Source organism: Prionailurus viverrinus, chromosome A2, assembly GCF_022837055.1.
Source record: "Prionailurus viverrinus isolate Anna chromosome A2, UM_Priviv_1.0, whole genome shotgun sequence".
Lineage (NCBI taxonomy): Eukaryota > Metazoa > Chordata > Mammalia > Carnivora > Felidae > Prionailurus > Prionailurus viverrinus.
In genome coordinates this window covers 8,698,890-8,722,601 of record NC_062562.1, presented here as the reverse complement: position 1 = coordinate 8,722,601, position 23,712 = coordinate 8,698,890, and the positions used below count along the sequence as shown (strand labels likewise).

Below are 23,712 nucleotides of genomic sequence, written 5' to 3'. Positions count from 1 at the left end.
CGTGGGTTGACATTCCAGACCTCATACCTGTTGCGCCTGAATGCCTTTTCCTCGCCCCTGGGGTCCTCCTCACAAGGGCTGGCGTCAGAGGGACAAAGGGAGCAGGTTTACGGGAGTCCCTGGCCCGCCGGGGCGCCGCCAGCCTCAGTGGCGCTGGCCTGGATTCGAGGTGCCTCCTGGTGGCCGAGGGAGGCACCAGAGGGCCCTTGGAGCCCACCTTCCCCCAGTCCTTGCCCTTCCAAGATTCCAGATAAAGGTTAAACGAGAATTTCCAAAAGAGGAAGAAATCCTGAGCCTCACGGACATATAAAGACGGACACGTGTTAAAACGTTTATTGAGCTCACGTGGGAAGCAGGCAGATGTTCTACGCGGTTCGAAAGAGAGTCTGGAGACCAGACACTTTTACATATCAGACTATTTACCCAAATCCACGTGCAGACGGGGGCAAATTGTTTTTTTCCACAGGGGAGGAGGGTTGTCAAAGAAACCTCTCCCGGACCGGATGGGATTTGCACGTCTACAGATAAGGGTGGTTTTATATTGCTATCAATTGCTTACAATTTACAGAGCCGAGAGTTCAAAGACAATGCTATGAATCAGATTAACCCGGAAGGGTGTGTTGTATAGAGATGATGCACTGAATAACCAGAACTGATTCATTGAAATGCAAAATTTTCCTTGCAAAAGAAAAAAAAAAAAGAAACAATACATTACTTCCTTCCTTCAATGAACACCTACTGTGCACCTTCCTAGGTGTTGGGAGACTCAGCAGTGAACAAAGGAGCAAAGGAGAAAAGTCTGGAGCGGAGCACAGTGACCACTCCTGGGGGTGGAGGTGCGGGAGGGCTGAGAGGGGCTCCCGGAGGCGGCATCCGGGAGGTGGAGGGAACCACAGCAGGAGGCAGGACGGGAGACAAGGGGGCGGTGGCCAGCCTGAGGTTTGTTTTCTGTTCTCTCCACTAGAATGCCAGTTCTCAGCTCTACCTAGCCGTGCTTGGCACACAGTAGGTAGACAACAAATGCCCGGCGGCCAATGTGGCTTCCTCTCAAAAGGCAGAAGCCGCTCGCTGTCTGCTTAGGGGATAAACCACCGTGCTGTGACCAGATGGCAGGGGCGCCCAGGTTGACCAAATGGGGCTCAAGGTGGGGCGTGCCCCGAGGATCAGACTCCCAACCCCAGGCCTGCCCTCCAGCCTCCTCCCCCCCCCCCCCCAGAAACCTGAGTGCTGGATCCGGGGAAACCCCAAACTAGTCTTTGCATCAAATTTGGGTCCTGTTGCCACAAGTCCCAATTTTTCTTTTCTTTTCTTTTTTTTTTTTTTGAATAGTAGGCTTCAGGCCCAGCGTGGGGCTTGAACTCATAACCCTCGGATCGAGACCTGAGCTGAGATCAAGAGTTGGACGCGTGGGGCACCTGAGTGGCTCTTGGTTTCCGCCCAGGTCACGAGCTCTCGATCGATCGGGGAGCCTGCGTAGGGCTCCAGGCTGACGGAGTGGAGCCTGCTTGGGATTCTCTCCCTCTCTCTGCCCCTCCCCCAGCTGTGCTATTTCTGTTTCTCTCAAAATAAACTTAAAAAAAAAAAAAAGAAAGAAAAAAAAAGAGCCACCCAGGTGCCCCAGCCCTGATCGTTCAAGTCGTAACTTACAATTTTTGTGTATGTGAAACTGCTCACAAACAAAATCTGTCAATTAAAAGAGTAGTTCAGGGAGCCTGGGTGGCTGGGTCAGTTAAGCATTCAGACTCTTGGTTTTGGCTCGGGTCATGATCTCAAGTTCCTGAGATCGAGGCCCGCATAGGGCTCTGCACGGACAGTGTGTAGCCTGCTTGGGATTCTCTCCCCCTCTCTCAAAACAAACTTAGAAAAAAAAAAAGCACACAGCTCAGCGGCATTCAGCACGTTCACCACGTTAAGCAGCCGCCCCTGCAAACCTTTTCTTCCTGCAGGACGTGACCCCAGCGTCCAATGGTGGACCCCACACCCCCCCCTCCCCGGGTCCCCCAAGAACCACCCATCTGCTTTCTGGTTCTCTGTGGGCTGGCCCATTTGGCACGTCTCCCATAAACGAGAGCATACAGCACGTGGCCTTTCACAGCGGCCTCCTCTCCCGGAGCGTGGACTCGAGGTTCAACGAGGCAGCGAGCTGGCGCTTTGTACCTTCGCGGCAGAATGTGACTCCGTCGCGCAAACACGCCCTTTATCCTCCGTCTGCTCAGGGGTATCTGGGCCGTTTCTGTCTTCTGGTGACTGAAACTGGCAGTGCTGTGAACGCTCACGTCCGAGCCGTTGGTCAGGCCCCCGTCCTCAATCCTTTTGGGCGCGCGCCCGGGAGTGGAACGGCCGGGTCGTGGGTAATTCTACGCTGAACTTACTGAGCGAGGGGCCACCAGACCGTTCTCCACGGCGGTCGTCCCCTACTGTGCAGAAAAATTTTAGTCGTTCAAAAAATTTTGACCACCACTCCACGGGATCGAGAAAAGCTGCCAGCGGTGGGTCAGGCTGGCCGGGAAAGGACAGGCCACCGGGGGATCGGTCACCCACACGTGCGGCCGACTGCACCCACAGGTGCCACCACCTCCCCTGGACAGCAGCTCAGTGTCACCCAGACCGCAGCCGAGTCCGTCAGCTGTGACCTGCTCCCCACACCCCTGGGGCATGGCGGGGGTGCTGGGGGTGCGGGAAGAAGGCCGACAAGCTCTTGGCTGATTCGCAGGCACCGTGTGGTCCAGCAGGACCGCAAACAATGACCGAAGGAGGAGGGACCCAGGAGGGAGCAGGGGAGGCAGCGGGGATCGGGGACCCCGTTAGCGGCTGTGCACATCCCTGCTCGGTAGCATTTACACCACCTAGCCTGGGCATCACGAGGGCTGGGCTGGCACGGAAAGCGCTGGCACGGCGCCTGGGCCACTCGCAGCGCCGCACACGTATGAGCCGTCAGGACTAAACATCGAGGTGGCCTCGAGCAGCTGACGCGCGCGTCCGGGCTTACCCGGCACGGAGACCCTACCGGGTGGCGTCACCCTGTCACACAGGCGGGAAAGGAGCTCCCCGGGACGCCTGGCTGGCCTCTGGCAGAGGCAGTGACCTGGGCATGCCTGCAGGGGGTGTCAGGTAAGCGAGGAAGCTGGTGGGAACGGCCCAGGGGGTGAGGGACGAAAAGCCTCTTCTTCGGCTCCTGGGCTGAAGGTGCAGAAGCCTCTCCGTCCCTCCCCGGGCACACAGCCGGTCTCCGGTGGAAGCCGCCGGGACCGGCCTGGGTCGGGGCACCGAGGCGCCAGCTCCAGAAACGGCCCACTCACAGGAGCACGTGAATGGCATGCGGGAGGAACGGCGGTCAGGTTTATTGCTCTGGGTTAAACCAGTGGAGGGAAGAACCGAGGAGGGGGACAGGGACACAAGAAACCGGCGGACATTTCCTCCGCTTCCGGCGTTCTTCGGGCCCCGGGAGTCTGACCGGGGCGTTTCAGGTCCGCGGCTCACCTACTCTTGGGCTCACCTACTCTTTCCCCAAGGAAACTCGAGGTGCGCGAACCCAAGGCTCGGGAGAGCTCAGCTCCTCCTTGCGGTGCCACCTGCGGGGTCCCCGGCATGGATCTGAGCACGGAGGCTGTGCCGATGGCCTCCACTGGGCTGGTGTCCTTAGGAAGGCGTCTTGGTGGAGGAGGAAGAGGCTGCCTCTTTCTTCTTGGCGGGGGCCTTCAACAGCGCCAGCTTCTTGGGCAGGCTGGTGCTGGCTTTCATGACCACGTCATGTTCGATCTTCTTCCGGATCCCGACCTCCAGGTCCTGAGGGGGCAACCACAGGGCGGTGAAACTGGGTCCTGAGGTGGGGGGGTGGGGGGGGCTGACCCGTCACCCTCTTTCTGCCAAGAGCTCACAGGAGACTGGATGAGCAACTTCCCATGAACGGTACCTGGGGTCTGGGGTTGAAACACAAGTCCTGTTCTCATCTCTGAACCTCAGCTTCCCCATTTTACAGATGGGGAAACACGTTCTAGCAATGTGGAGGCACCTGCCCAGGGTTCCCAAGACAGGTGAGTGAAGGGGGACTGGAACCCAGCATGCCCAGAGCCTTTGGTCTCAGTTTCCAGGCACCAGTCCCCTCTTGTCACGTGTTATCTCCACTTGGCAGATGGTGGCCTGGGGCTCTGAGACAGAAATGTCAGAAGGCAAAGGCACACGGGTTTGGGTCCAAAACTGGTAGTTTAATCATATTTCCCAAACTGCCCCATCCTGCCCATGAGTTCCAATGACCATGACCACCGCGACTGTCACATACCTAGATGCAGGGAACAGAACAGCAAACAAGACACAGAAAAGTCTCTGCTCTCAGGGAGCTGACACTCAGCATGTATATGCAGACAACATAAATACCCATAACCCACTAGGTGAAAGTGATGGTAAGTGCGGCTGTGGAAGAAAAAAAACAAGGGATAACAAGCGAGGGATGGGGGCTGTTACCAAGGACAGCCGCTCGGAAGTAATGCCTGCAGTCAGACTAGACTCAGAGGAAGGAAGCCGTGTGGATTTCTGGGAGAAGAATCCCACAGGAAACAGCCAGTGCAAAAGTGCTGAGGTGGGATAAGGAGTAGTCAAGGGCCCAGTGAGCAAGGGGGAGAGTGGGAGATTAGGGCAGGGAGGTGACAAGGGCAGATCACGCAGGGCCCTGTGGGCCACGGGGAGGATCTGAGCTTTTCTTGGGGTCACGTGGGAGACACTGAAGGGCCGGGAGCAGAGGGGCTCGGCCAGACTTGGGTGCTCACTGGCGCCCTCTGGCTGCTGTGGTGGGGGGTAGGAGATCAGGGAGGGTGCACCTGCCCTGGTCCGGGTGGTAGTTGATGGGGTGGGAAGGGGAAGGGGGTCAGGGAGGTGGGAAATGGGTGGATTGTAAACTAATACTGGGGGCAAAAAAGACGGGATCAGACCCAAATGTGAGAGAAGGGGGGAAACGATGATCCCAAGTATCTGGAAGGACAGAATCTTCCTGAATCAAAAACGGTGGCAGGGTCATGTCGGGGAGGGAGAGGGAAGCATCAGGAGTTTGGTTTTGGATGTGCTGAGACTGAGACGCCCATGTGACAGCCCGCCTCCCGCTGCCACATGGAGGTAAGCAGGCCCTGGGGTCTCAGAAAACCTATGCTCTGAGCAAACGAAACAACCTGCTCAAGATCACGCATTAGTTCGAGTGGAGTACAATTTGAACGCAAATCTGACTCCAGTAAAACTAGTTTTAAATCTCTGTAAACTTCTTTATAAGCTCCACCCTAGCCGCCTACATAAAGAAGTTGCATTTAAACACAACCACAAAAATGACAACCAACGCAGCTAACGTTTACTTGGGTCCTGTGCTGTTCTCAGCGCTTTACCAGTGCCCTATGGCATTAAATCCTTACGACTCTAGAAAGAAAGGTGCAATCACTATGACCACGTGACAGGTAAGAGACCTCGGGTGAAGAAATAGCCGTTGACGGCTGCGATCGCACCCGCGCGGCCTTCCTTCGAAACTGGGGTTTCTACTTTCCATGTCACCTCCCCTCCCAAGTTCCACTAACGAACGGTAACAGCGAGAGCAACTGGCGTGCGTTTAACACTTCCTGCACGTCGGTCGGGCCTTGCTTCTACGGGGTTCGGTGAACGATGTGGGAGGTTCCGGTACCCACGGCACAGGAGGGCGGAACTGAGGCTCAGAGAGCGGAGTTCTCCAGGCTCCCCCCTCCGCCCTTCGCCAGCCTCCAGGCTCCCCCACCGGCTCCAGTCTCCATCCTCCGCCCATCACCGATTTCAGGCTCCTCGCACGCCCCCACTCACCTTCTTGAGCTTTCGCTGCTGCACGATGCGTGCCTTCTTGGGGGCGATGACACGACCTGGGAAGAGACGCACTCGTGTGAGGCCGGGGAGCCCCGGGTCCCCCTCGCCCCCCATAGCCCTCAACAGCTCCTCACCACCCTTCCTCGGGCCTCGGTTCCGCTCGGAGGCCGCCGCCGCCGCCTTGCTCTTCCCCGGCTTCCGCGCCTGGAACTTGCGCTGCCCCTGCGCCATGATGCGGCACGCACCGGAAGAGGCGGGGCCGCGAGAAAATACAGCCGGAAGACGCAGAGCACGACGGGATACAGTGGGGCCGGCGGGGCGCGCGCAAAGACTCACGGGACACAACGGGGCAAGGCATTAAAGAGACAGACGCCCACAGACGTAGACGATACGGAGGGCTTCGCAAAACCTTCCAAAGAAAGGTTAGGATGATCAGCTAACGCTTCCTGAGCGCTCTTTTGTAGAACTTAGTTTTATGCTCTTTGTACATAAAAGCTGGTCTAGGATTCTTCACCAACTGAGCCACCCAGGCACCCCGAAACATAAAATTTTAGTATCATAAACGTAAAATCGTCAAACCACAGCCTGCAGAGCAGGTGCCTGAGATCGCAAGTAAGATTTTCTTGGAATGAGGGCCAGTGTCAGGGGTGAGGTAAGGTCAAGTTGTGCAAGAAGCTGTACTTGATTACTGAGCTTTTTGGGGTGCCGTTTAAAATTCTGCACCCCAGGTACCATCCTAGTTCCGGCCCTGAAGCAACCTGAGAACATTTTATACATGAGAACACCAAGGCACGAGGAGGTGAAGTGACTCGACCAAGGTCACACAGCAGAGAAAGTGGCTGAGCTGGGTTTTGAACTTGGGCAGGCTGGCTCCAGTTACAGGGCTCCTAAAGCCATCCAAAGGCCCTGCGTGCTCTCCCTGCTCTAGGAAGAAGTGTAGCTGCGGGGAAGAAAGTCAGTTTTGGGGCAAGCCATTCGATGAATAAGTTTATTACAAAACCTAAGGGAATGGGGGCAGGATATGGAGAGTCAGCTTGGTTACTTCTGGGGTCCAGCTGGGGTACCCGCCCTCAGGAGACGGTGGTGCTTAGGGCTGCCCGGAGCTCCTCAGGAGCAAAGACCCCCAGTTCTGTGATGATGCCGCCGGTGATGAGGTTGTGGGGGGTGACATCGAAGGCAGGATTCCAAACCCCAATCCCTACAGGAGAGAAGGAGGAGGCAAGAAGGCAGTATTTGGCTCTGTGACAGCTCTCAAGCTGTTGTGTCCTGTCTCCCCCATGGGGGTTCTGGGACTTCGAGAATCCTTGAGAATCCGGGAATAGTCACTCTGCAAGTGCATGAGGGCGTGGGTTTTAGCACTCAGTAACAACCCTGTTGGCTTCGTCTCAGAAGGTTTAGAAGTCTTACACACATCTATCCCGCTTCCGCCTGCTCCAAGGATCGCATTAAGAACCTCAGAGAACCCACCCGAGAGCCTTTGCACGGGCAGTCCCCTCTGCCTCCAACATACACACGACTCACTCACTGTTTCGTTTCCTTCAGGTCTTTGCTCAGATGTCACCTTCTCAGCGACGCCTTCTCTAATCATTCTGTCTAAATCTCCCTGCACCAACACTTCCCGTGCCTTTCCTTGCCTTTTCTCCTCAGCCCTTGCCCGCCTCTAACACGCACTGTGATTTTGTTATTTATCTTGGATTGTCAGCTCCACAAAGCAGGGATTTTATGACTTTTTCATACCTGTATCCCTTGCGTTTAGCACAGCACCTAGCATCGGTCAGGTACCCTAAAATATTTGCTGAGTCAATAACCACCATTTACACAAGAGGCTGCAAACTGGGGGCCCGTGACGATTTTCTCTGGCTCACAGTTCTTGCTTTTTTTAATGTTTGTTTTTGAGAGAGAGCGAGAGAGCACGTGTGTGCACATGGGGAGGGGCAGAGACAGAGGGGGACAGAGGATCTGAAGTGGGTTCTGAGCTGGCCAGCCCCGATGCGGGGCTCGAATTCATGAACTGTGAGATCATGACCTGAGCTCAAGTCCGACGCTTAACCGAATGAGCCACCCAGATGCCCCATGTAATTGTTACTATCCAATGAGCACTAAGTAAGGGTCAGGCGCGGTTCCTCATGTCACCTGGGCTGATTCGCTGACCACCCAGGGGTTTGTGAGGCAGGTCATAGTAAGAGTGCATCTCACAGACGTGAACGCTGGGGCTCTTGGGAATGGGAGAACTCAGGCAGCCTGCTCCAGGTGGGGTGGGGAAGCTGAGAGCATCAGTGTCTCTTCACAGGCACTGGGCTAGGCAGTATTCTTATTTCTTCTTCAAGGGAGGAAAACGAAATGGAGAAGAGCAGGACAGCTTGCCTGAAGTCTCCTAACTCATTAGTTGTACATTCCGACCTTGAATCTGACCTTCAAGATGCTTCTGTTCCAAGAAATGGGTCGAAGGAGCCGCTTATGCCCCAGAAGGCCCGTGATGCCCTAAATCCACCTGCCCCCAGGAAGGGGCCAAGGTGCCTAAAGGGACGTGCCCAGGTGCCGTGGTGCCCACCTCTAAGGGGCCGGCTTACCGGGGGCTGCAATCCTGACCCCGTTGACGTCGGTCAGCTCCCGCCCTGGGCGCTCCTCGATGACGATGTCCCTGCCTGTCTCCAGATGGAGGTCACACGAGGAGCTGGGGGCAGCCACGTAGAAGGGGATGCCGTGGTGCTTGGCAGCGATGGCCAGCTGGTAGGTGCCCACCTTGTTGGCTGTGTCACCGTTGGCAACCACGCGGTCGGCTCCTACGATGACGGCTGGGGAGCAAGATGCTGGGGTCCTCACCTGGCCCCGGACGCCTGGAAGCCCCGCCCACCGGCATGGCGCCCGCTGACCTGACACCCCTCTGTGGGCCATGGCGGCTGCTGCCGCGCTGTCGGCGATGAGCGTGGCGGGGATCTGCTCGTAGACCAGCTCGAAGGCAGTCAGCCGGGCTCCCTGGTTGTAGGGCCGGGTCTCCGTGCAGAAGGCGTGGTCCAGACGGCCCAGGGTGTGCAGCGAGCGGATCACCCCTGTAGGGCTCGGCCCACCAGAAGGTCAGGATGAAACAGACAGCGACGCTTGGGCCGAGTGGCTCGCGGTTTAGAAGCGCAGCTCACCAAAGCCTCGCCAGGCACAGTCTCATCCCCGGGCCCCTGCAGTGATGATTTCCTCTGCCCGGTACGTGTGGGCTTAGAGAACACCTTCTCCGGGAGGCCCTCCCTGATTCCTCGATCTCGCACAGCCACCCCCCCACCCCTACCCCTCCGACCCCTTCCCTGCTCTTTCGTACTCATCACCCTCGAACGCAGCGTGCATATTTACCAACTTGCTTGTGTTACTTCTTCCTACTTTCCTGTTCCTTGGGGCAGAGGTTTTGTCTACTGTTTTCACTGCTGGGTCCCCAGTGCCTAGAACTGTGCCTGGTACACAGCAGGTGCTCAGTAAGCATTGAGTGAATTGAGGAATGCATGTATGCAGGAATGGTGGGGGTACTCGGCTTCTTAACTGATGTTTATTGAGTGAATAAACGAGAATCTTGCCATCAAGGCCTCAGTCCCCAAGCACAAGGGCAGGACCCAGGCAGGTAGGCAAATCTCCTAGGGTCAAGTGGCATCTACTATTTTCACCCCCAGGACCTGTTCCCCACTGTCCTGGTCACAGCTACCCCAATCTTTCTTTTGGGGGGCCACTCCCTTCTCAGTCCTCTTGGAGTTCACATCGTGCCCATTCTGAGCATAAGGCTCAGTCTGGGCCCGTTGACCGATTGATCCTGGATGGGCGAGTGGCCCTATCAGAGCCCCTGAGATATAAGGAGACTTTTCCAGCACTGTCAGCACAGAGACCCTTGGCTCTTTTCCTCATGATCTGAATCCTAGCAGCCTCCCTGCTGACCCGTGGAGCATGAGAATGATGCCGTCGCGGAGGGCAGGATTTAGGGGACAGGGATAGATGGATCCTGATGCCACTATCTAAACACCTGGATCCAGCCACACCTGAAGCCAACCACCTAAGCACTTCTGTACAAGAATAACTTCACCAGGGCACGTGGCTGGCTCAGTGGGGTAAGCATCCGATTTTGGCTCAGGTCATGATCTCATGGCCCCACATCAGGCTCTCTGTTGTCAGCACGGAGCCTGCTTCAGATCCTCTGTCCTTCTCTCTCTGCCCCTCCCCCACTCGCTCACTCTCTCTCTCTCAAAAATAAATAAATGTTTAAAAGTACTTAAACTTATTAAAACAAAAAAAGGAACAACTTCACATCTTTTTGGTGGGTAAAGTGACTAGGGTTTCTTTCTCTAGCATCCAAAAGGGGCCCTTCCCCCTTCCCATGATGCCCACTCACCCAGGGCTGTGCCATAGCCAGCAGTGGCCAGGGCACCAGTGTTGCAGTGGGTCAACACGGTCACCTTGCCGCCCCCAGGAGCCACCTGCTCCAGGAGGTGGCGGGCTCCTAGGTCCCCGATGCTCCGATTGTCTCTGAGGTCTTTCTCCAACATGTCCTCGGCACAGCAGATCACTCTGGGGCCGACAAGGGGCTCTCAGCACCAGCCACCAGGCCTTGGGGCCCAGGCTAGCCCCTCCTCCCTGCCCAACACCGCTCAGTAGGATCCCTCCTGCTCACAGCCTCTCCAGGCTGTGGGACCTGCACTCTTCTGGACCGTCACCTGTCACACCACTTGCTCACTTAACGTATGTTTACCGAGTACCTCATGGGCACTGGAGAGCACAGCACAAAAATCTCTGCCCCTGTGGAGCTCCCGCTAGGGTGGGGGAGGCAGGTGGTAAGCAATTAATGAAGGAGAAGGCAGCCGAGTCAGGGGACAGAGATGGGGGGGATGAGCTGTGTTACAGGAGGTGTGGGGAAGACAGAAACCTGAAACCTGACAGAGAGTAAACTCTGTGGATACCCGGCCTGCAAGAGATGGCGTGTGCAAAGGCCCTGAGACAGGAGTAAGCTTGGTAAGGTCAAGAAACATGCCAAGTGACCACGTAGCTGCAACAGAGAAGAGTAGAAAAACAAAAGGGCAGGGAAGGGATCAAGGCAGGAAGCAAAATTCCTCAAAAGAAAAACTAGGAGAATGCAGTGGCTCCAAAAGGGACGAGGCAGATGGGGCTGGGCATGTGCTGGGGAGGCAGACTCAAGAGACTTGAACTTGAGTGCAAGGACCTTGGGACCCAGCTGTCCGGTAAGGGCTCTTAGTCCCGCTTGCGTGGCCTTGGACTGACATGCCGTGCCTCAGTTTTCCTGTATGTAAAACGGGTCGCTGTGCGAAAAGATGAGTCAACAGCTTCCACGCGGAGCAGTGTTTGGCCCAAGGCCTCCCTACCTCTCCCGGACCGTCTCTTCCGTGGCGCCCTCGCGCTCGGCCTCCAAGGCTGCGGCGTCGGCCAGCTGGCTGGACGCGCGGGCCAGGTTGACCGCGGTGGGCCGAGCGGTGACCAGGAAGCTCAGCGCGTCGCGCACGAAAGCCACCAGTGCGGCGAGGCCCGGTCCCCCCGCACCCGCCTGCAGCTCCACGGCGAGGCTGAGACAGCCCACGAGCGCGATGGCCGGGGCGCCGCGCACCTGGAGGGGAGGGATCGGGGCGTCAGAAGGGGCCGCCCCCCTCTCATCCCTGCCCCGTCGCTGCGCCGCGCGGTCCCACCTTCATGGCGCGGATAGCCTCCCAGGCCTGGCGCACCGAGCCCACTGCCTCGTAGCGGCTGTGCTGGGGCAGCAGCAGCTGGTCGAGGATCTCCAGCGAGCCCCGGGAGTAGCGGATCGCCTCCAAGGCCATGGTACCGCCGCCTCGCTCACGCCGCTCTGGAAGGACGGGGGTGGGGGTGGGGGGGCCCTCCCTGCGCACGCGCGGGGATAGGACGCAAGGAGTGGGCAGGACCCGCCCCGCCCTTTCGGAAGGAGGCGCGTGCGCACAGCAACCCCGCAAGACCGGCAGTCCAGGAGGCCGAGCCCGCCCTACCCCCAGGGCCGACTTTGGGCAGTTAGCCGCCTTCTGGAAACCAGAGCGCACCGTTTCTGGGGCCACGTTGTTTACGGTTCGGCTGACCGGAGTTAAGGGCTCGCAGCAAGGTCCCCCAAATCCCGGGTGGGCACCCTTAGGTGCCTGATTTCTTCAGCCACAGAGAATGCTGAAGGTGGTCTCAAATAAAGGCCCGCACTGGGTATTTCAGAGACTAAGGAGCTCTTACTGTTGCCCTGAAACCTTCCCTTCTCTGCAGGGAGCAAAGGCTGGTGGGCTGGGGACAGCCCCCTGGGGCCACCATGCCCCATCAGGCGAAATATGAATCTGGCCAGAACCTCAGCACCAAGCGCACTGTGTGGCTGGGTCACTGCCGTATCCCCTGGGGCTACAACCCCCCACATTTGTTAAATGCTCTTCCTTTTCCCCGGTTTAAGGGGAGGTGGCCGTTTGGGTTTCTGGGTCGGTGCCCTGCTGTTTCTGAGCTATTTCCTGTTCAGTTTACCGGTTCCCTCCAAAAGATGCACCATGGCAGGGAAGGGGGTAGGGGAGAGGGCCTTTTCGCCCCCTTTCCAAGGCACCCCTACAGGCTGGGGAGAACAAAAACCCCACACTTGCATGCTCCGGGTTTGACTGCTTCAGGCACCTCCTATGTTCCCAGTCCTAACTGTGCGGTTCCTGCTGCCCGGTCCCCCCTCCACCTTTCGCACTGAGACTGTACTGCCTCCCCTGGGAAGTCCGCTCTGATTGCAGGCCAACCTGAGCTACCACACTGAAACCCTCATGCTGGGCGGGGATCACGGCTGTGGCCGTAGCATCACGCTGGCTGGTGAGGGTCCTGCGAAGCTTAGCTGGGTGGTGGGGTGCGGGGGGAGTCAGCCCCCGGGCCCATCCAGCAACCTGAGGCAGGGACAAAGAAGCAGGGCTTTAATGTTGGGATGTTGTCCCACAAGGCACAAACACCCTCTCCAGGACCAAATAAATAACTCCACTGCTGCAGGAAGGCGAGGTCTCGGGAGGGGCAGCGTCTGAGCGCTCGGAGGGCTGGGGGGGCAAGCAAGGCTGCAGTCCGGGAGGGGCCTCCTGGCTGGGTCGCAGCCTCTGGAGCAGGTCCAGTGCCCAGAACTGCTCACTCACTCTCTGAGTCGGAGTAATCGGCCACCAGGGAGGAGCTGAGGGTGCCCGGGTGTGGTGTGTCCTGGGAGGCGGCTGCCTCCTGAGAGGGGCCTGGTGGGGACCGGGGTCTGTCCTGACGTTTCCCCGCCTGCCCCGGAGGTCCCCTGCTCCTGGGGGTCTGGGCTGTCTCCGGAGAGCAGTCTGGGGGGGATGCGGGCCTGTCCTGGGTGTTCCCCTCTGGCACCCATGGCTCCCCAGGCTTGGGGGTCTCCGCGGCAAGCCGGAGGTTCTCCAAGGCCTCTCGGGACCGCCGCCGCACGATGCCCAGGTCCTCTACGGTGATGGGGGAGCCGACGGGTGCGCATCTGCGGTTCTGGGCCAGCTTCTTCAGGACGCTGCCGACTTTGCTGCTGCTGGCTTTGCTGCTGCCGGTGCGGGGTCCCGGGGTGGAGGAGAACCAGGAGCGGCTGATGATCTCCGTCCGCTTGAGTTTCTGCTTGTCCTCGTAGGCTGGGGATGGGGAGGCAAGAGAGGGAAGGAGGTCCACAGCCGCCCTCTGCCTTGGCCTGCCGTGGCCCGCTCACGGCCGGGGACCTCCGTGTCCTCCCACCCGGTCCCCCTTGCCCACTGGCCCCCCAACGCACAGTCCAGGGTGTGGAACTTGAGCAGGGCGGCCAGCTTGCGGTCGTCCTCCGTCTCGGGCACCAGCGGGATGGCCAGGCTCGCCTTAGCCTGCAACGCCTGGTCCCTCTCCTCCTCCTCCTGCATGGCTTTTTTCTTCTCCTGTGTGGTGGGGGACAGGGTGGGGGAAAGGTACGGTGGCTGTCGAAGACCCGCCTCTCCCCTGCCCGCTGACCCGGGGTGCGTGGCGCCCCTCGGTTTCCTCCTCTTCAAGCTCATCCGAGGCAAGGGCCTCACGCGGTGCCCGGGACGTGGAAGCCACCCAGCAAGTGGGCGACGCGAGCAGACATCGAGGGAGGACCGTGCCCCCGGGGGTGCGAGTCGGGGTCTGCACGTGTGCCCTCAGCGACTCTGCACTCAGGCACTTGTACACTGAAACACGCATGGCCACGCTTCGTCGTAAGCGACTCTCCCCTTTCAGACATTTTTTACCACAGGGTACGGCAGAGATATTTTGGCAATCGTGCGGGCGTGGGTTGATGATCTCGGGGCTCCGTTCTGGGATGGCTGCGTGGACCCGTGAAATACGTGTTAGGAGCTGAGTAGTAGGTCAGGGCCCTGCTGGGCCTCGGCTGTCCCCCTTGGCGGGGCTGGGCCTCACCTGTGCTCTAGCTCGACGCTTTCTTTCCCTCGGAGAGTCTGCTGAAGGCAGAGCTGGGGCTCCCCGGAAGGGGCTACCTGCTTAATAACAGCTGCTGGGCCAGGGGCTTCCCGGGGGTGCCCCGAGGTAGGGACGTGGTCCGATGGGGACACTGAGGCTCCGAGGGCTAAATGGCCCAGCTGGAGCTGGCACGTGGTGGGGCCAGGGTCGCATCTGCGTTCTCCCCCCTCCGACGTCGGTGGCCCCTGCCCCCTCGTGGTCCCGACGCCACGCGGGAGCCCCACTCACCCGGAACTTTTTCCGCAGCATGCTGTTGAGAGCGAAGTCATCCTTCCAGGCGCTCTGGGCCTCCTGGATGTGGCTCAGGGTGGGGAGGGCCTTCTGGAGCGTGCTCCGGTCGGCCTCGCCGTGCTCCAGGCGAAACATGGCGTCCGTCTCCAGCTTCTGCTTCTTCTCATGCTCTGCCACGGCAGGAATGCGGCAGGGCCTCCAGGCTCGGGCTCGGGCTGGGGCTCGGGGCTGGCCTCCGGGCCCACCCCTCCCCCGTGCTCACCTGTCGTCAGCACCTGCTCGTTGTCCTCCATGTCCCAGCGCTCCTCCCTGCGCTGGGCGCCACTCACAATCACGTAGTCGCAGTTGGCGGGGTCCGTCTGCATCTCGATGTAGTTGACACACAGGTGGCACTTCATCCGGAACCTGGGTGGGCAGAGGGCGCACGTCAGGACACCGCGGCGGCCCCAGGCCACCCGTCACCCCTCGCCTGCTTCCTTCCGCTGGTGAGCATCATTCGGGAAGCGTTCACTGAGCACCTGCTACCCACCAAGCTCTGCGTCTGGGGTCATGGCTGTGGGTGAGACACACACCGTCCCATCGCCCCAGAGCTGATCTGTCTGGAGTTTGCTCCTTCGTGCATTCAACAAACCCTCCCGAGCGAGGCTGCCCTGTGGCAGGCTTGGCAGCGGCTGCTGAGGACACGGCGGTGAAGGACGTCAACCTGCTCTTAGAGGGGCTGACGTCCCAGCAGGGGCCACGCTCGCAGCAAATGCACAAGCAACCAGTGTTGGGGGGTGAGTGCTGCTCTGGAAGAGGCCTCTCTGAGAGGTGGTGTTGGAGCAGAAACCCAAGGAAGGAGAGGGAGCCTTGCGGATGTCTGGGGAAGAGCATTCCAGGCTGAGAGCATCGAGGTGGGGGGGGTCTTCCTGGGGGGGGGGGGGGTGTGTGAGGGAACTCAGGGGGAGAGCGGAAGGGGGTGAGGACACAGACGGGACCGGGCAGAATGTGCAAGGCCTTGTGGGCAGTGGGGAGGACTCAGGCTTTTTTTAGTCTGAGGAAGGTGGGAGCCATGGAGGGTTCTAGCCAGAGGGATGTGCCCGGACTGACAGACCAGGACAGTTTCCGGGAAAGGACCGTTGCAAATGGCCATCAGGGAATGGCTGCCCTCCTACTGCGACTCCTTTGTAGCCCCCTCACCCTGTAGCTAACCAATGTGTCCCTCTGGGGACACCCGCCAGGCTGCCCCTACCTGTAGATGGGCGTTGTGTAATAATTGCCAACCTTCTTCTTTTCTGCATTGTAACGAACACCTGGGAGGAAAGGGAAAGAACGGAGGCTCAGGTTCAGGCCACCCCCAGCGTCTCTGCTGACGGGGGGCAGACAGGGGTGCTATTCCGTGTACCCGCAGGGGAGACACCTCTGGAGAGCCCTGAAGTTCAAGGTGGGAAAGAGCTGTGTCCAGGCCACACAACGGGGGCTCAAGCCACAGAGGAGTGTGGGTGGCGGCAGGAGGGTCCGGGTTCAAATACCGACTTCACCGCATACCAGCTACGCGGCCGTAGGCCGGCTGCTCGGTTTCCCCACCTATTCAACAGGGACGACTATCCTGTTCACCACACAGCGCTGCGGTGCCAACTACAGGGGCTGACGATACACACACATCACTTAGCACGGGGGCTGGGACTTGGCAGGTGTTCAAGGAGGGTTGGCTTTCACTAATAACATCTGCGTTTTCTGGTTTTTCACTGATTAGATAGTTCGTATTCTTGATCGCTTTAGTCTCGCTTATGGGGTGGAAAAAAAGCTTTAAACCACAAAAACAGACCTTGGGCTGGCGGGTGGCATGGCCTGAGTTTCCCTTTCCTGGTGGCTGCTTCGGTTCACAGCCCTGAGGGTGACCCACCTTGGGTGTTAGGCTGCGTCCTGCTTTCTGTCCCCTGAGCACCCGGGGGCCTTTGGGGCAGGTGCCCCTGGCTGGGTCTGATCAGGGGGACCTACTGGGTGGGGAGGATTCACTCATCCTCCGTAGCAGTGGGGCGGCCCAGCCCCTCCTTCCTGCTCTTCTGTGGCCCCTGTGACAGTGGCCAGCCCCTACTGCCAAGGGCCACCGCTCCCGTTTACAGAATGAGCTGCTGCACCGGGCCAGGCGCTGCGTGAAGAACTGAGGGTCCCTGTATCCGAGGAGGACGTGGAAGCCAGGTGGGTCATGTCACCTGCCTGAGATCTCAGAGCGGCCCAGTGGGGCCGTGGCCCCACGTCTGTCTGTCTGCCCATCTGTGGCACGGACAGGGGTCCAATATTAAAGGTCACAGCACAGGCAGCAGCGGTTTAAGTCCTGAGCCCTCGTGCGTACTCTGTGCCGTGGGTTATGCACTTGGCCTGCCACGCAGCTCTCCTACCACGTGAGTCTTATGGGTAGGTAAACTGAGGCACACAGAGACTAAGTCACTTGCTGAGGTCCGGCTAGGTAGGAAGTGGCAAGCCCAGGCCTCCCGACTGCTCTGCGACAAGGTGTCCACAACCCACCAGTCACTCGGGTGCCCGTTTCCTCTCCGAAGCCTGATCGGGGGCCCCTGGTGGAGACGGTCTCTCCTGGGCCCAGCGGCCAAGGGGCTGGCCATCTGCGGGGCTGAGTGGTCGGGGGCGGGGCGAGGAACGGAAGGGTGGGCGGGGCTCACCCATGCCGATGTGGTTCTTGCAGCCATCGCACCAGATGTTATAGGGCATCTCAAACCTACGCGAAGAGAAAAGAGCTCGTTGGCGCCCGGTGCGCTCGGGCTCTCCCTGGGTCCGCGCACCCGTACCAGCCAAGGCCACGGCGGGTGGGGGGAGCCGAGGGGAGGAGCAGCGGCCCAGCCAGAGTTTAGGGAACTTGCTGCACCGTCACTGGATTTCTTCTCCGTGCTTCTATTTGTGACGCGTGACCTGGCCGTCCGTGTACGGGAGCGACAGGGCCTCCAGTTTGGGACACCGTTGTGTAAGGAATAATGGGGCGAAGGGAAGACACCGTACAGATGAGCTGAGGGCTCAGCGAACAGAGCGGCTGGAACATGGAGGTGCGGGGAGGGTTTTGTGTTTTGAAGGGACCTTCAGCTCTCGGCTTCCTGAGGCCACTGCTGGGCCTCCGATCTTGATTCTTTTTCCAAAGACATTCTGACCTCTCGTGATTCTGTCAGTGGATCTGCTCAGGCCCACGATGGGCCATGGAGACTGAGGTCAGAGTCCACGAAGCAGAGAAGGGCTCGTCCTCCCGAGGCAGCACAGGCTGGCTTCTGCTACTTGTCCTGGGTGGCCCGCGGGGGCACGGGCCAGAAATAAAAGGAGAGCCCTGCGGGAAGGGCCACTGTCCTGGCTCAGTGGCAGTATGGCTGTGATTCTTTCTCCTCCCCATATCCGTGCCCTTGGCAATGTGTGTCTGCAGCACGTCCTGTCGAGAGGTGGAATGAACTCACCGCCCCTCCCCCTGCAACACGACTGGGCCATCAGTGAGACAGAAGTGACGGTGTGCCAGCTCTGGGTTGTGGCCTCAAGAGTCCTTGCCTGCCTCCGCCCAGTCTCTTCTGGAAGCTGGGTGCTGCCATGTGAACACGGCCAGGCTAGCCAACTGGGGGATGAGAGACATGTGGAGCAGAGCCCGGTCGTGCTGGCCCAGGCCATGCCGGACCAGGCAGTCCCCCAGGCAGGTGACCCCCGACGCATGAGAGAGCCCAGCCCAGGTCAGCCAAGCCCAGGTAAGGCCAGCAGAGACCTCCAGCTGAGCTGCAGAATCGGGAGCAACACACAATACACGTTCATCATTTTGTTACCCGGCAACAGCTGACTGATAACAGCGACTTTCTGCTTTATGGAATTAAGGCCCTGCCAATGGGGCAAAATCAGGGGCGCTGAATTCTCCCAGAGACCGATGCCAGGTGGCACAAATGCAGGGATCCTCAGGTGATGCCAGGGTCTTACCTGATAATGAGGATGCCTTGGGACAGCTTCCGAGCCCGCTCCCGTAGCGGGTGGCTGTTGTGGTATCGGTTGAGAGAGCCATGCTGCACGGAAAGGACACAGGAGCAGGTTAGCACAGCAAGGCTGTCTCTCGCAGGCTGAGAGAGGCCTCTTTCTCAGGTCCTGTGGACGGTGTTAACAGCAGACCGTGAGGCACTAAGGCCTTGGTGGGGCAAGTGGGGTTGGAATCAGGAATATGTGAGTCTGAATCTTTGTTCTTCCGTTGAGGAGCTGAACGAGCTGCATGACCCCGGGGAGTGACCTCACTTTTTGTTTTCCAGCCTCTGTTTCCTCTATCTGTCGACTGGGGACAATGACTGTCATCACCTCTGGTGCTGTGGGGCAGACCAGGTGAGATGTCAGTACTGGTTAGTGTTTACTGGGTACTACGTGTGTATCTTCTCTTTTTCTGTAAAGGTGACTTTACGATTTATTTATTTTTTTCTAATTACCTTTTCTAGTGTTTATTTTTGAAAGGGGGGTGGGGAGGGGCAGAGAGAGATGGAGACACAGAATCCAAAGCAGGCTCCAGGCTCCGAGCCGTCAGCACAGAGCCCGACGCGGGGCTCGAACCCACAAACCATGAGATCATGACCTGAGCGGAAGTCGGTCGCTTAACTGACTGAGCCGCCCAGGCGCCCCAATTTTTTTTCAGTAATCTCTATACCCACCCTGGGGCTCGAACTTACAACGCCAAGATCAAGAGTTGCACCTCTACCGACTGAGCCAGACGGGCGCCCTGTGTCATCTTGTTTCAACCCCTCAAGGATCCTGTGACATAGGGCCGTTTTTTATTTTCCCCTTTTGACCTATGGGGAAACTGTGGCACAGAAAGGCCAGTCATGTGCCCAGGACCACGAAGCTGGGATGCGCCAATTCACTCACCGGGCCCTTACTGAGCACCTACAGCGTGGGACCACAGTTGTGAACAGGACGGATGAATGTCTCTGCCCTCAGGTGGACATTCTAGAGGGGGACAGGGAACAACATCCATATGAAGGGATAGCGCATCCCGGAGTTGTAACCGCTACGATGAGAAATAAAGCACTAGGTGATGCCACAGAGAACGAGACGGGGGTCAGGGAAGCCCCCTGTGGGGAGAGACCTGAAGGAGAGAAGGGGAGAGACGGGTGGTTGCTGGGGGCTGGGGCCTGTGGTCAAAAGTAGAAGAGATTCCAGGCGGAGGGAACAGCACAGGGAACAAAGAGGAACGCAGAGGAGCCAGAGCTGAGAGTGCAAAGGGGGTCTGATGCAGCCCATGTGCTGGACTTCACCCTGACCTTCGCAGGAAACGGGCCATGCTGGGCCCAGGGTAAAAGGTCACTGACCACACAGCCCGATTTTCCACGGGGAATAAAGACCGTCCTGTGGGGCGCCTGGGTGGCTCAGTCGGTTAAGCGTCTGACTTCGGCTCAGGTCACGATCTCACGGTTCGTGGGTTCGAGGCCCGCGTTGGGCTCACTGCTGTCAGGCTGTCAGTGCAGAGCCTGGAGCCTGCTTCAGATTCTGTGTCCCCCCCCCCCCCCCCGCCCCTCCCCTACTCTCCCCTCACTCTGTCTCTCAAAAATGAATAAATGCTAAAAAAAAAAAAAAAAAAAAAAAAAAAAAAAAAAAAAAAAGACTGTCCCGAGACTCCTGTGACAAGTGCAAACCAGCAAGGCAGTGACACTTCAGAGGCCACCCGCGCTCCTGCAGCCGTGGCCCTGACGTCAGGGGGGGATGCCGTGCTACGTGGCCCCTGCTCTGTGGAGTCTCTTTGCTATCATGGACACAGGGAAGGGAACCCAGCCTTACCTTTTCGGGATTGAAATCCGGAGGGTAATACTTGTTTACACCTTTCCTTTCACCCTGGAAAGCAGAAGAGACATGTGACTCAGAGAGGGCCCTCCAGGAGGCCTGCAGGGGCAGGGCCCGGATGGGGGGCCGTGGGGGGGAGGTTGAGGGACATCCCAGAGAAGCCCTGGGCTCTGGGTCGGACTGGGGACCGTGACTTGGGGACTGGCGAGCCGCTGTCGTCACAGTGGAAAATTACAAGAGAATCCGACTCTGCTAAAGCAAGGGCTTCCCGTGTTTTGGGGACCATGACTGACAGCAGGACACGTTAACACAGCCGCTGCGTAAACACGCGCGTCGTACAGCCAAAGCACAGCACGGGCTTCGGGAAAGAACGCCTATCCAGCTGCCAGGGTCTCACTTTCTAAATGCTGGCAGCCGCCCCATAAATTGACCTGATGACCCAGGTAGGAGTGGGTCTCCACCTTGGCCGAACGTTGCGTGCACCTGACGAGTTTCTAAAATCCCGACGCCTGGGCCCCGCCCCTCCTGACGAGGGCTCCTCCGGGGCCTGGCACCCGGACCCCCGGGCTTTTAAAAAGCAACCTGGAAACAGGTGTTTGGCCAAATCGTTGTGCACGCACGCTCCTAGCAGCCGTAGTGATGACAGCCAAATGGCAGAAACAACTGAAACGTTCTTCAACGGATGGATGGGGACCCACCATGCGGCAGATCTGGACGGTGGAATATTATTCGGCCACAAAGAGGAATGACGTCCTGACTCCCGCTACGACGTGGATGAACCTCAAACACATTGTGTTTGGTGAAAGAAGCCAAACGCAAAAGGCCACATAGCGTATGATTCCACTTACATGAAATGTCCCAAACGGGAAAGTCCATGTGGACAGGAAGCAGACGGGTGGTTGCTGGGGGCTGGGGAGGCACTGCTCGTGGGGATAGGATTTCCTTTTTGGGGAGATGGGAATGCTTTGGAAATAGATAGAGGTGGTGGTTGTCCAACAATATGAAAATACTAAATGCCACTAAATCGTACACTCTAAAATGGTGAATTTCATGTTGTTTGAATTTCACCTCCTTAAAGAAAGAAAGAAAGAAAGAAAGAGAGAAAGAAAGAGAGAGAGAAAGAAAGAAAGAAAGAAAAAGAGAAAAAAAGGAGAGAAAGAAAGGAAAGGAAAAAGCTCCCTGGGTGATTTTAGTGCAATGCCAACTTTGAGAACCAATGCACCAAAAAGATCATGATCCGGAGTTTGGAAATACCTCCTTACAGCCTGGGGTGGGGGAGGGAAAGGGCTACTTCCGGGGCCTGACAAAGACCAGAAGAAAAACCCGGTGAGCGCGAGGCTGTCTACTCACCATCTTGCGAGCTGCCTACTGGTCCTCGCCCTCGACTGATCGGCTGATCTGAAGAGGTGATGAGACACGGATCGCAGATTGCGCGGTGTCGACTCCCTGCCTCAAGTCCCAGAAGTCTCTTGGGACTCCCTGGAAAGGAAAATTGCTAACTATGAGGGCTCACAGTGCCATCATCCAAAAGTGTCTGGTAACAGGGACACCTGGGTGGTTCAGTCGGTTAAGCGTCTGACTTCAGCTCAGGTCATGATCTCACGGTTCATGAGTTCGAGCCCGGCGTCGGGCTCTGTACTGACGGCTCAGAGCCTGGAGCCTGCTTCGGATTCTGGGTCTCCCTCTCACTCTGCCCCTCCCCTGCTTGCGCTCTGTCTCTCAAAAATAAATAAACATTGAAAAAAAATTTAAACTGTTCTGCCATGACCCTGAACATCTCTTCACCTCAGATCCTTCATCTGTAAAGTGTGCCCTTGGACTGGATTTTCCCAAGGTCGCTTCCAACCTAACAATGCTAAGTGCCCACCCCGGCTTGGGATACAGTTCCCTGGGGCTGCATCCCAGCTCCTGTCCTCACTAACTGGGTGACCTCAGCCAGTGTCTGAGCTTCCCTGAACTTCGACTTCCTCATCTGTAACAAGTACATGAGGGTGACCGGACTGACTTTCTGGGGTTGCTGTGAATGAAATAAGATGCTGGAAGTGTTCGCAGGGGACCTCATTTACAGGAGCTGGGGCTCTTACAGTGGTTTTGCCACCCCAGGGAGCGGGTGTTATAGGATGGATGTATAGAAATTTCTAGTCGTTGGTGCCAGGAGTTATTATAAACCCCACTGGCTTAGGGCATAGTGCGTGGGCTTGGACCCCGATTCGGCTGCGTGCTAGCGGTTTTGACTTTTGGCAAAGCCTTTCTCTCTGAGCCCGAGTTTTCTCATCTGTAAAGGAGGGTTTATAAAAGTATCAACCTGATAAGGTTGCTGTCAAGGCTCAGTGAGTTGAAGGACTTAGCACAGCGCCTGATGCAGAGTTAAATGTTGGCACTTTCGATTACTTCTCATGCCAAACCATTTTACGAGCATCTAAATCTTCACCATAACCCAGCGAGGCAGGGGCTCACTGGTCCCATCTTTCGGATAAGAAAACCCAAAGGCCCTTCAGACATAAAACTGCCTGGGGTTGGGACTAAGGTCGCGGCTGGGACCGGAGCCGGCTCCGGACATCGTGTCCACAACCGCAGTGCCCAACGACCCCCCGCGCGCTCACCCCGTCGAGCGGCTCCGAGGTCGGGTGAACAACGACCAGACCCCCGGCCCTCACCGCCCCCACCACCCCCACCGCCCGCTTGTACTTACCTGCCCTCCTCCTGACGTCACGCCGTGCCAGTGCCCGGAAGTGAGTCCCGAGCGCTCAAGGGGGCGTGGCGCACTCCCCGCGTAACGCAGACGCTAGCGCGAGGCGGGGCAAAGCGGCAGGGCCGCCCTGATTTGATTGGCCGACTGCCAAACGGAGTGGACCAATCCGGGTTTTCCCTTCCCAATGCGCGACGACACGAAGCCCCCCCCCCCCAGGCCCCACCCACTCTGCCTGGCCCAATCCGAGGCCCGCTTTCCTGGGAGCTCTGTCTTGTTAGGGGAAGAGGTAGGGCGAGGGTTGGCCGACTGCAGCCCGCGGGTCAAATCGAACCTGCTCTCTGCGTTTGAAAGGCTAGCGATCTAAGAAATCTTTATTCATTTTTAAATGGTTGTGGAAAAAAAAATTTACCTTTTATGAATTGCGAAAATAATATGAAGTTCAAAATAATATGAAGTGCCCGTAAATAAAATATTGGGAGACAGCCGTGCCCATTCATTTACCCACGTGTCCATGGCTGTTTTCCCACTCCAAGAGCAGAGTTGAATGGTTGCAACAGAGTGTGTGACCCACACAGTCTAAAACAGTTTACTACCTTTGCAGAAGTGGACCAGCCCTTGTCTCTCGGAGAGTGGCTTTTGAGTTTACTTTTATGCCCTGTAGGGCCCAACAGAATCTGTTTCTTTGTCATTCAACAGCCATTTATTAGGTGCCTGCTGTATGCGATTCAGAAGCAAACGACACACCCTTTCCTCTGATGAGGCAGCCACTT

The 23,712-nt window shown here is 57.8% G+C and overlaps 3 protein-coding genes across 7 annotated transcripts; all 3 read right to left on the bottom strand.

The window, feature by feature from the left end:
- Positions 1 to 307: 307 nt before the first annotated feature.
- On the bottom strand, positions 308 to 6,078 carry CA2H19orf53 (chromosome A2 C19orf53 homolog). Its single transcript, XM_047827218.1, has 3 exons — positions 5,943 to 6,078; positions 5,809 to 5,864; positions 308 to 3,786 (listed from the first exon to the last, which is right to left on the bottom strand). Exons 1-3 carry the CDS (start codon positions 6,037 to 6,039, stop codon positions 3,640 to 3,642), a joined length of 300 nt encoding a protein of 99 aa, XP_047683174.1. The 5' UTR covers positions 6,040 to 6,078; the 3' UTR covers positions 308 to 3,639.
- Positions 6,079 to 6,082: 4 nt separating this feature from the next.
- Positions 6,083 to 12,570, bottom strand: MRI1 (methylthioribose-1-phosphate isomerase 1). 2 transcript variants are annotated; one of them, XR_007145721.1, is made up of 7 exons: positions 11,475 to 12,570; positions 11,157 to 11,395; positions 10,172 to 10,347; positions 8,682 to 8,858; positions 8,379 to 8,603; positions 6,809 to 7,006; positions 6,083 to 6,217 (listed from the first exon to the last, which is right to left on the bottom strand). XR_007145721.1 is itself a non-coding variant. In XM_047827198.1 (7 exons), the coding sequence occupies exons 2-7, from the start codon at positions 11,604 to 11,606 to the stop codon at positions 6,879 to 6,881; spliced, it is 1,077 nt and encodes a 358-aa protein (XP_047683154.1). In that variant the 5' UTR covers positions 11,607 to 11,632; positions 12,549 to 12,566; the 3' UTR covers positions 6,783 to 6,878. The 2 variants fall into 2 exon arrangements, 1 of the variants encoding a protein (XP_047683154.1); XM_047827198.1 differs by lacking the exon at positions 6,083 to 6,217 and having other exon boundaries at positions 6,783 to 7,006; positions 11,475 to 11,632; positions 12,549 to 12,566.
- Positions 12,571 to 12,701: 131 nt separating this feature from the next.
- Positions 12,702 to 23,026, bottom strand: YJU2B (YJU2 splicing factor homolog B). 4 transcript variants are annotated; one of them, XM_047827167.1, is made up of 10 exons: positions 22,943 to 23,026; positions 21,601 to 21,729; positions 20,248 to 20,301; positions 18,415 to 18,497; positions 17,139 to 17,194; positions 15,710 to 15,770; positions 14,741 to 14,883; positions 14,476 to 14,648; positions 13,550 to 13,688; positions 12,702 to 13,415 (listed from the first exon to the last, which is right to left on the bottom strand). In XM_047827167.1, exons 2-10 carry the CDS (start codon positions 21,601 to 21,603, stop codon positions 12,919 to 12,921), a joined length of 1,209 nt encoding a protein of 402 aa, XP_047683123.1. In that variant the 5' UTR covers positions 21,604 to 21,729; positions 22,943 to 23,026; the 3' UTR covers positions 12,702 to 12,918. The 4 variants fall into 4 exon arrangements, with proteins under 4 accessions (XP_047683123.1, XP_047683132.1, XP_047683113.1 ...); XM_047827176.1 differs by lacking the exon at positions 22,943 to 23,026 and adding an exon at positions 22,854 to 22,929; XM_047827157.1 differs by lacking the exon at positions 22,943 to 23,026 and adding an exon at positions 22,556 to 22,842.
- Positions 23,027 to 23,712: the final 686 nt, after the last annotated feature.